Raw genomic sequence first — 11,034 nt, forward strand, 5'->3', positions numbered from 1 at the left:
ATCTTTTCATCTCTAATTTATTAATCTGATTGTTCAACTTTTTTTAGCTTGAAGATGATATTATTGTCAAACAAAATTACTTTAACACTATAAAAAATTTTGCACTTCAACTTTCTTCTGAAGAATGGATGATACTCGAGTTCTCCCAGCTGGGCTTCATTGGTAAGAATAGTGTCAGATTTATCTACTTTTCAGAAATAACTGTGACTCTTAAACTAATTTCTTTTACCTTAAAATTGTCTTTTTTCCCCTGGAAATGGATTGCTTTTGAGGAAATTGAATTTTAGGTAAACTTCTGCATATGAAATGATGAAAGTCAACCCCAAATAATATTTGGATACTTCTGAGATTGCAGTATTTACTGTGGAGTACACACACAGGGCCAGCCATGGTCCCGAGCATGTCTGATTTCTTCTCTGACCCCTCTAGTCGCTCTTTTAGTGCCCAGAGCTCTAGTAGGATTGGGGTTCTTTTAAAAAGAATGCCACACTTATGTTTTCTAGTATGAATTCCTGGTATTTGATGTAGTCCTTGAAGTTCTTGTTCTGGTATTAATTTGTATTCATTTGTTGCCTTCATAGACTAATTAAGGTGCTCATTTAAAATATTTTTTCCACTAAAATCCCTAAATTCTGTAATTAAAAAGAAGATATCGAAAGCTGAAGAATTTCAGGAAGTTTACAGGTTTTAGAAAAACACCTAGAGAATAACATTTCACTTCTTGTAGCACTTTAAACCTTTAAGTATTAGAGGCTGGGCCTTTGAACTTGTTGGTCATTTATCTCAAAACTTAAGAATCAAAAAAACATCTTTACTTGTGAAAGTAAAGAATTAGGAAACCTTGTTTTTCTGCAGTTACTGATTTGGTTAATTTTTTTTTTTTTTAACCTAAACCTAAAATTTCCTTTTTTTTTTTTTTTTTTTTAAATGGGAAGAATTTTAATAAGACATGAAGGAAAAGTCTCTGACTTGGTTCTTGAATCCTTCGAGCCAGTAGCTGAATGATAGATTTTGTAATGGAGAAAGTCAGGAGTTCAGTAGATCTGTTTATCCCCAGGTGACAACTCAGAATGTTTAGCTAAAGCAAGTTTGTTTGCTTTTGACAAGACAAATGGGGAAGTTACTCTCCATGACTTCTGTTTGAAAGCACAAGCTTTTATATATTTGTTGTTAGATCTCACTTATTTAAGCCATTTTGTTGGTTGGTTTCTTCATAACAGCTATTGACTGAGAATTTTTTTTTTTCCCCAGGTAAAATGTTTCAAGCACCAGACCTCACTCTGATTGTGGAGTTCATATTTATGTTCTATAAGGAGAAACCCATTGATTGGCTCTTGGACCATATACTCTGGGTCAAAGTCTGCAACCCTGAAAAAGACGCAGTAAGTTGATTTCTTATGAGGGTGGATATAGGAGTGCTGCCAACCGTGACTTCCATCTTAGGTCTATCATTTTGTTCGTGTTCATTCCATGACCAACTCCTGGGGCCACGTGCTCCGGGCTAAACTATATACATAGTTTAGAAATGCCACCTTAGGCTGGGTTGGAGAGAGGTTTGTTCTGGTCTCCCCTGTATCTGTTGGAGATAAGAGTCTTTCCCCTTCCTGACACCCAGGTGGTACTACAAGATCTAATTAAGGGCTAACTGTCAGTTAAGTGCCTGCAAACCCTTTATCACTCCAGGGTCCTTGCTCACTACAGTGTATCCTCTTGCTCTATAAAGCCTGTGTACTAAGGTCCAGATCTTGTAGAGAATCACTACATAGTTGGATCCTCACCCCATCCAATTCCACCCCTCCCCGTAACACACCCTACAGCATCAGTTACCCTGAATAAAACCGTGCTTTCTCAGTTTGAGGGATACTACCTTCTACCAGGGGAAGAGGCTTCTTTTCTCTATCTTGTGAAAGTGATTTTCAAGAAGCCAGATAGCTGAATGAAAGCAATGACATTTGAAGTGCTTGCTTGCTTCTTGAGTTGACAGAAAATCCCTAAATTAGAGGGACTTTCAGATAACAGTGGAAAATCCCTTAAATCAGTGAAATCCAACTTTCTTCAGTTTGCTGATAAATGTTAGCAGTGTCATTAGGCTCTGGTATTTCTGTGTATTACTGTGGGCTATAGATGTTCTCCTGTCTGTCCTGAGTTGGGGTTATTTCAGCTTTCTTCATACTTTGTCATTTTTCTTTTTTCAAATACTTTGGGGACAATATCGGGCCTAGCACATCTGGAAATAAGAAATAAAATAGCAGTGATATTTTATACCAAAGCAGTGGCAAGTCAAAAAGCACTTTTTAGTATATTACTTGCAAGAAACCAGTGTTCATATGCTGACCTTTGGGGTGATGGTAGCAGGTAAATGAGTCAATGATGATTTTTGTCTTATGTTATTTCCATAGAAATCTTGTTGTAAAAAGTAATTAGCTATGTTTTCCTTGTCCAATTAGAATTGTACCTCTGGTAAAAAAATCTTTTTTTTTTTTTGATGTAAGCATAAATGTGAATACACATTCTTAAAAATAAGTCATTTTCTTTTTTAATTACTTATTCATGAGAGAGAGAGAGAGAGGCAGAGGGAGAAGCAGGCTCCTGAGGAGCAGGGAACCTGATTCGGGACTCTGGGATCATGACGTAAGCCGAAGGCAGACGCTTAACCGACTGAGCCACCCCGATGCCCCCCAAAATAAGTGATTTTTGACATGTAGTAACAGGAAGTCTTCATTATGGGAATGTGTCTTTACAGTGATGACTTAATATTCATTCTAAAACATTCTAACAAACATTAATTTGACTTCATGTCCTTACTATCTAGAACAATTTGATCATGCCACCTCCCACTTAGTTTTTAGGACACTGCCTTCTGGTGTTTGTAAGCTATTGTTACATTCTTTTTTGTCTGTTTGTTCTTAAATCACTTTCTTAGAGCAAATCATGGAACAGAACCAAATAGCAAAGTAGCTACTTTTCAACAATGATTGAACATATAAATTGATTTGAACAACTTTTATGATGCAAGTCCTGACCTGTATTTTCTTTGTGATTTACAGGCATTTTTATTGTAGGACATAGGAAAATTCAGGTGATCGTTTCACACCTACAGTATACTTGTATTCAATTGGTCCTCTGCAGTATTTCATCTCCTATAGGGTTAGCTTCTAAATGAGTCTGGGAGGTGAGAATCTCTGATAGTAGAAATTAAAACCATTTAAATCCTCCATAAATTTTAGCACACAGCCCTTTGGCCAGTTTGATCAATCTCTTCTGTCGCTGCTCCTTAGGCCATGTTTTTCTGTGGCCTGTAATTCTTCAGTTGCTTCTGCTAGGAAGTCGGGGAAACTGTCTCCACATGCTGGCAGCCTCCAGAACAGTAGCTCTTTGACACTGGGCTGGAAAATTCAACAGGTTTATCACCCACTTGGACTCTTCAGGTACCAGTGAGTCCATCGCCTGTGGAGAGGGCTCAGTCTCAGACACTGGTCATTCTCTCCTCCCCCCCCCTTTCCTCCTTCCCCCTTGCTCTTCTCCTTTACTCCTCCTCCCTTCCTTTCCCTCACCTCCCATTTGAGTAGTTGAATTTTGTGTAAATAGAATATGTTCTATTACCTATAGTGTTAGTAATAACAGTAATGAAGTAAAACCTCTTGAGAAAAATTAAGCATTTTAGTACCCAGGAAACTATTGGAGGCCTTTCCAAGTGGAAATGTCTTACAAATAAAAGTACATTCTTCGTCCAGAACTTGTAAAAGTCACTGAAAATGAGAAGAGTTGATAAAGGCCTGACAGGACAGCTGAGGCTGTTTTCAAATACCGAGTTAACCCACAGGGGGCGCCCTGCTGGCAATCTGGGTTTCCCACAGCCAGACCAAGCGTGAGGACAGGTTGTAATCTGAAGTCTGGACCTGGAGGCGCTTCACATGAAAAAACAAGTTGTCCCGTAACTGTGCTGAGTTGAACTGTGGAACTTGAAATACCTAAGGAGCAGTGACAGAAAAGATTGATCAAACTGGCCGAAGGGCTGTGTGCTAAAATTTATAGAGGATTTAAATGGTTTTAATTTCTATTATCAGAGATTTTCACCTCCCAGACTCATTTTAGAACCTAACCCTATAGGAGATAAAATACTGCAGAAGACCAACTGAATGCTTATGGTCAGGTTGTTGCCTTGCATTTTCAGATAACTTTGATACAACAAAATATGCCTTTTATTATTTGCAAATCCTGCGTTATATCATCCAATTAAAGACATTCTGTATATTTGAACCAAACCTCTAGGTTATATTGTGTGCATTTTAATTTTAAAAGTCAGATGGACATTTTGATGTATCCTGAAGATGGTTGAAATTAAATCCTGAACTCTTCTCTTAGCTGTGCTTATTTTAAATTTTTTTCATATTAAAACTGTTTATCTAGTAAGTAGCAAATCTCAATGTGTTAAAAGGGACCTTAAGAATTGTGATTTGGGGGGCGCCTCGGTGGCTCAGTGGGTTGAACCCTCTGCCTTCAGCTCAGGTCATGGTCTCAGGGTCCTGGGATCGAGCCCCGCATCGGGCTCTCTGCTTAGCAGGGAGCCTGCCTCCCCCTCTCTCTCTGCCTACTTGTGATCTCTGTCAAATAAATAAATAAAATCTTTAAAAAAAAAAAAAAAGAATTGTGATTTGGAATTATGAGATAAGTTGGATTTTCTTTTCAATATTCTTGAAAAGGACTTCTGAAAGGGGCACCTGGGTAGCCCAATTGGTCGAGTGTCCAACTCTTGGTTTCAACTCAGGTCATGATCTCAGGGTTATGAGATGGAGCCCCACGTCTCAGGCTCCGTGCTGGATGTGGAACCTACTTACAACTCTTTCTCTCCCTCTCCTTCTGCCCCTCCTTGACCCCTACTCTGTCTCTAAAAAAAGGAAAAAGAAAATAAAAGGACTTGTGGTTTTCTGATGAGGACAAGATTTCATTTTGTAATGTGACACTGACATTTTTTTTTTTAATATTTAGAAACATTGTGATAGACAGAAAGCAAATCTACGAATTCGCTTCAGACCTTCGCTTTTCCAACATGTTGGTCTGCATTCTTCTCTATCAGGAAAAATACAGAAACTCACGGTTGGTGATGTAATTTTATTTTTCTCATGCACGTACAGTTTGTTATTTAGTGTTTAGTCACTGATTATTCTTCTTAAGTATAAATAAGCTATATGATGTTTAACAGCATATGTGTTTCTCCTCTTAGGATAAAGATTACATGAAACCATTAATTCTTAAAATCCATGTAAACCCACCTGCAGAGATATCTACTTCTTTGAAGGTCTACCAAGGACATACACTGGAGAAAACTTACATGGGGGAGGATTTCTTCTGGGCTATAACCCCAGTAGCCGGAGACTACATTTTGTTCAAATTTGATAAGCCAGTCAATGTAGAAAGGTTGGTGACTATTGAAATCTATTTGGTCTTAAAATTTTACACCTCTTCTTAGTGTGATTTACGATTTTTTTTTAAAAAATGTGTATAACAGATGTGAGGAGACGGTGGGTCCCAAGTGTTAGATTGTAAAATACTTTCCTACAACTCAGTAGAAAAATGGGTGTGTTGTTTTTAGGTAGGACATCAGCTCTTAGCATGTTTGGTAAATTCTTGGTATCGTTGAACAAATGTTTAGTATAGTTTTTTAGTACTTTCAGGCAGAATTCTTCCTCAAAATATAGATTAGTTTTCATGTCCTTATTCTAGAATATTCCTCAGGGTTGAGTGAGAGCTAGTCAGTTACCTGGAAAATTGGTTGAAATGATACTTTTGACAGACTGTGACCATCCCTAGTCAGTGATTTTACACATGCTGGCTTGCTTTTAGACCACCGTGGAAGAATTCATAATCCTTTTGTGTTTTTCAGAATTTATGTTCATTTAACAGAATTTAGGACTCTTTCCTGCCTGTTTTTTAACAGTCATGATTTACCCCAACCTTTCTTCAGTTTGGGGTGTATTCCCCAGACTATAAACCATCTGTGGTACACTTAAATGTAATCCCTGAATGGAATATAATTCTGTAGCCTGGGGCACATTGTGTTACGTGTTCTTGTGTGAGGTGTGTCCCATTGTTAGAACCCACAAAAACTCATTTGGATTAATTCTACTTAAGGTTTTCAGAATAGTGTGTAGTTATCATGTTATTGATTTTATTTTATTACTCTAAACTGATTCTAAAGAGGAATTTAAATGTGTAAAAATGTTTTGGGCAATATGTTGAGTGCTGTGAAGTGTGTAAACCTGGCGATTCACAGACCTGTACCCCTGGGGCTAATAATACATTATATGTTTATTTTAAACATTAAAAATAAAAAAAAATGTTTTGGGCAATGGGACTATCCCTGGAAAAACCTAAAAATACTTTGGAGTAATATTTCACATTTATGAATATATAATATTTTGAGGTTAAATTTAATGTTTATTTTTATACTTACAGTATGATATTCAGCACTTTGAAGTAGTATTTACCACACTTAAAAGAGTCATCATAGGGGCATTTGGGCAGCTCAGTTGGTTGAGCCTCTGACTCCTGATCTCAGCTCAGGTCTTGATCTTAGAGTCAGGGGTTCAGGCCCTGTGTTGGGGTCTATGCTGGGTGTGGAGCCTACATTGAAAAAAAAAAAGATGTCATCATAAATATCTGAAATGGGGTTAATATCCAAAATATGTAAAGAACTTACCCAACTAAATACCAAAAGAGCAAATGATTTGATTAAAAAATGGAGCAGAGGACCTGAAGACACATTTTTCCAGAGATGACATATAGATGCCCAACAGATGGATGAAAGTATGCTCAGCATCATTAGGTGTCAGGGAGAGGCAAGTCAAAACAATGAGCGGTCACCTTATACCAGTCAGATGGCTAAAATCAGAATGACAAGAAAGAACAAGTGTTGGCAGGGGCATGGGGAAAGGGGGCCCCTTGTGCACTGTTGGTGGGAATGTAAATTGGTGCAACCACTATGGGAAACAATATGAAGGTTCCTTAAAAAATTAAAAATGGAAGTACAGTATAATGCAGTAATTCCACTACTGGGTACTTACCAAAGGAAAGGAAAACACTCCTTCAAAAAGATTCTTGCAGCTCTATGTTTACTGCAGCATGATTAACAGTGGCCATGATAGGGAAGCATCCCAAGTGTCATCAGTAGAAAAACAGGTAAGATAAGGAGATTGTGGTATATGTACCCATGAGGGAATATGCCACACAAAGGATGAGATCTTGCCTTTTGTGACAATGTGGATGGACCTAGAGGGTATTAAGCTAAATGAAGTAAGTCATCCTGAGAAAGACACATACCACATAATTGCACTCAGGAATCTTAAAGAAAACAACCCACAAGCAAACAAAAAGCAGACTCAGACCTGTGAATACAGAAAACAAACTGGTGGCCAGAAGGGGAGGGGAGTTGGGGGGGTTGGGCAAAATGGTGAAGAGGAGAGGGAGCTACAGGCTTCCAGAGATGGAATGAGTACGTTGCTGGCATAAAAGGCACAGCATAGGGAATACAGTGAGTGACAGTGTAGCAGCCCTGTATGGTGACAGATGGCATCCGCCCTTGTGGTGAGCTCAGACTCACACAGAGATGGCGGATCACTGTGTTGTACACCTGAAGCTATCGTAGCATTGCGGGTCAGCTATACTCAGAGACTTCTAAACAAAGAGTTATCATACAATTAGAAACAATTTTTTCACCTCCATAAATCAAATAGTCTCAGACCATTTCTGTTGGTTTATTTTTAACAAGTTAAAATTGTGCCAGCAAAGAATCTGCTAAAGAACTCCTGTTTTGGAGATCAGATTTGTTAACAAATGTATTTACAATAAACTTCTATAAAGTATATGATCCCACTGAGGACCCATTTCTTTTTTTTTTTTTTTCAAAGATTTTATTTATTTATTTGACAGACAGAGATCACAAGTAGGCAGAGAGGCAAGCAGAGAGAGAGAGGAGGAAGCAGGCTCCCTGCAGAGCAGAGAGCCCGATGTGGCGCTCGATCCCAGGACCCTGGGATCATGACCTGAGCCGAAGGCAGAGGCTTAACCCACTGAGCCACCCAGGTGCCCCTGAGGACCCATTTCTATAAAACACAGTTCTTTTAAAATCAGAGTATATCTGAATTTTCTCAGAATTCATGGAGAGACCCCCACCTTGCCTAGAATAGGGAAAAGGAATCACTTTTGACTTGCACAATAATGGACTTGCTGGGGGGGGGGTAAAGCAGAAGTTGTATTTATCAGTACAGAAATGAAGTGGTAGGAAAAATATTTTCTGACTACATATTGTGATATGTTTTGATTAACAAAAAAGTTTTAAAATACAAAAAAATGAGGGAAAAAATCACAACCCCATAGATACCACTGTGATCATATTGGCACTTTCTACCTTGAAAGCCATTATGGTCTGTATGTAATTTTATCTTATATTTTCCATCATAATTGTCATAAATGATTTATAAACATTTTTTAATACCTTTTTTAAAAGATATTTTTATTTATTTGACATAGAGAGAGATTACAAATAGGCAGAGAGAGGGGGAAGCAGGCTCCCCGCTGAGCAGAGAGCCTGATGTGGGGCTTGATTCCAGGACTTTAAGACCACGACCCGAGCCGAAGGGAGGGGCCCAACCCACTGAGCCACCCAGGTGCCCCTTGTAAACATTTTAATAGTTGCACATTCTCCCCACTGTCAGCTATACCATCATTTATTTCTTCTGATATTAACCTTTGTAGATCATACTGACTCTTCCGCTGTAATCTCATTGTAAACACCTCTGAATCAGTCTGTTTGAATGGCAAATTCTGTCCATCATTCCTTTCTTAAAAGTGGCTTCCTGGGCTGCCTGGGTGGCTCAGTGGGTTAGAGCCTCTGCCTTCAGCTCAGGTATGATCCCAGAGTCCTGTCTTGTGATCTCTGTCTGTCAAGTGGATAAATAAAATCTTAAAAAAAAAAAAGTGGCTTCTTCTGTTTTGTATTGGTCTGTAGCTGAGGTCACGAGTGGCCCATAAGTTATAGCAGGTAGCATTTCAAGTCAAAGATGTCTTTTAAAAAAAGGTGTCTCTCATCTGAAAATGTTGGAATTAATCTTTGGCGTAGCCTAGAGGGAGCTGAGGGTGCCCTTCCCTCTGTAACACTGGAAAATCCGGTCTTCATCCCAGATGATTTCTGCCCACCAATACCATACTGTATACCGTTAGCCTCCTGTCTCTGCTCCTTGCTGAGTACTTTGAATAGGCAGGGTATTTTGTCAGTTTTCATAAACTCATAAACTTGCTACAGTCCCGTGAGGTGAGAATCTCTGCACTTTTAGAAGAAACTCAGGCTCAGGAAGCTAATGTAACTTGCTAAATGTGAGAATTCTCTAAATGAGAGAATAAATGAGAGACTTAGGGTTTGGATCTAGGTCTTTCTAAATCTAAACTTTTCACCGTTTAACTTAGTTAAAGTTGTTTTCTATCTTTTTTTTTTCTTTTTTTAATATTGTATTCATTTATTTGAGAGGGAGAAAGCAAGCACAAGTGGGCAGAGAGGTAGGCAGAGAGAGAGGGAGAAGCAGGCTCCCCACTGAGCAAGGAGCCTGGTGTGGGGACTCGATCTCAGGATGCTGGGATCATGACCTGAACTAAAGGCAGCTGCATAACAGACTGAGCCACCCAGGCGCCCCTAAACTTAAGTTTTCAGTTTAGATTTAGATAGGCTTTGCATGCCCTGTCTGGGTTTGACACCTGCCCGCCCTCCCTCCTTTCCCCATATACACTTACACACACACACTGGTTTTCAGGGTGTCAGAACCTGAGGACATTATCCTCATACCCCGGGAGTATTTTAGATTGATCATAGTTGCTATTCAGATGTTTGTTCATAGTGATAAGTGGAATTATTCAGATATTTGGAATTGGTTAATTTACTCTCAGGCTCCTAATACTGAAATTATTTGCATTGGATAAAGCTAGTCTTTGAACTTGCCATGGCTCATGGCCGTCCTGGTGAAAATTTTCTCGGGCACAAGATACAGTAGTATTCTGTAGGTGCTGCAGCTTCAGTTACTCCTCGAGGGTAGCGTATGTTTAAAACAGTGTGAACCGCAGCCTAAATCTGTCTTTTTTTTTTTTCTTAAAGTCTGTTAAATACATTATTTCCTCAAGCACCACACATGCCCCTTCTGATGGAAGGAATTAACACATTCCATCAGGGTTGCATCCTTGAGTTTTTAGGTTCCCTGCAACTATTCGGAACAGTAACATGCCCTCGCTACGCGCCCTGGTGCAGTCCCCGCTCAACCCAAGCATTGCTGGGAAAACTCACTATGAGGTGAGGCCGTCTTCCTGAATCTTCGTCAAGTCTAGTCTGACTCATACTTTTATGTTTGTCTTTTCAGTTACTTGTTCCACAGCGGCAACCAAGAACATCCAGGAGATATCCTGCTCAACACAACTGTGGAAGTTTTGCCTTTAAAGGTATGCCTGTTTTTTCCCCTAATTCTTCAGAACTAAGACCAGGAGACCTGGTTTGAGGTTATCCTTACTGACGAGGTGAAAGAAAATTCTCTCATTTGCAGGACCTTCATGACAAGCAAGATTAATTTTTTTTTTTTTTTTTAAATATGGAACACTTAGTATATGTCCCATCTGTCTTATTCATAGAGCCTCCATTTTGTTTCCTGTTGGAAAATAACATGGAAGTTCCTACTAGGAAAATAAGTGAATCATCATTTTACTTTAATGCTTAACTGGTGTTTATATTTTGAGTCCCAAATGCCATGTGGTTTTAATGCCTGTTGTTTAATACACAAAATTAATTTACTGGTCTTTAAGGAGTGCTTAGTTTTCTTTCAGGTTAACACAGTTTTTTATTTTTAATGAACCCTATTAAATTGGTTTAAATTTAAATTAATTAAAATTTAAATGTTCTAATCAATGTATCATTATCTGTATTTATTTATATTTATATATTTAAATTTTCTAACCAATCTAGAAAGATACATAGATTCAGATAGTTATATATAAAAGAAT

The 11,034-nt window shown here is 38.6% G+C and overlaps 1 protein-coding gene across 6 annotated transcripts in view; it reads left to right on the forward strand.

Annotated features, from left to right (window-relative positions):
• The window catches only part of MGAT4A (alpha-1,3-mannosyl-glycoprotein 4-beta-N-acetylglucosaminyltransferase A), a 150,979-nt gene that overhangs the window by 131,290 nt on the left and 8,655 nt on the right, over positions 1-11,034 (forward strand). For all 6 annotated transcript variants that reach the window (XM_082746879.1, XM_082746878.1, XM_082746882.1 and 3 more), the window contains exons 9-13: positions 48-162; positions 1,252-1,382; positions 4,990-5,097; positions 5,225-5,418; positions 10,401-10,479. In XM_082746879.1, the coding sequence (XP_082603005.1) occupies positions 48-162; positions 1,252-1,382; positions 4,990-5,097; positions 5,225-5,418; positions 10,401-10,479 (627 nt within the window). The remainder of the gene's footprint in view (positions 1-47; positions 163-1,251; positions 1,383-4,989; positions 5,098-5,224; positions 5,419-10,400; positions 10,480-11,034) is intronic.

Source organism: Mustela nivalis (assembly GCF_964662115.1).
Source record: "Mustela nivalis genome assembly, chromosome: 8".
NCBI lineage: Eukaryota > Metazoa > Chordata > Mammalia > Carnivora > Mustelidae > Mustela > Mustela nivalis.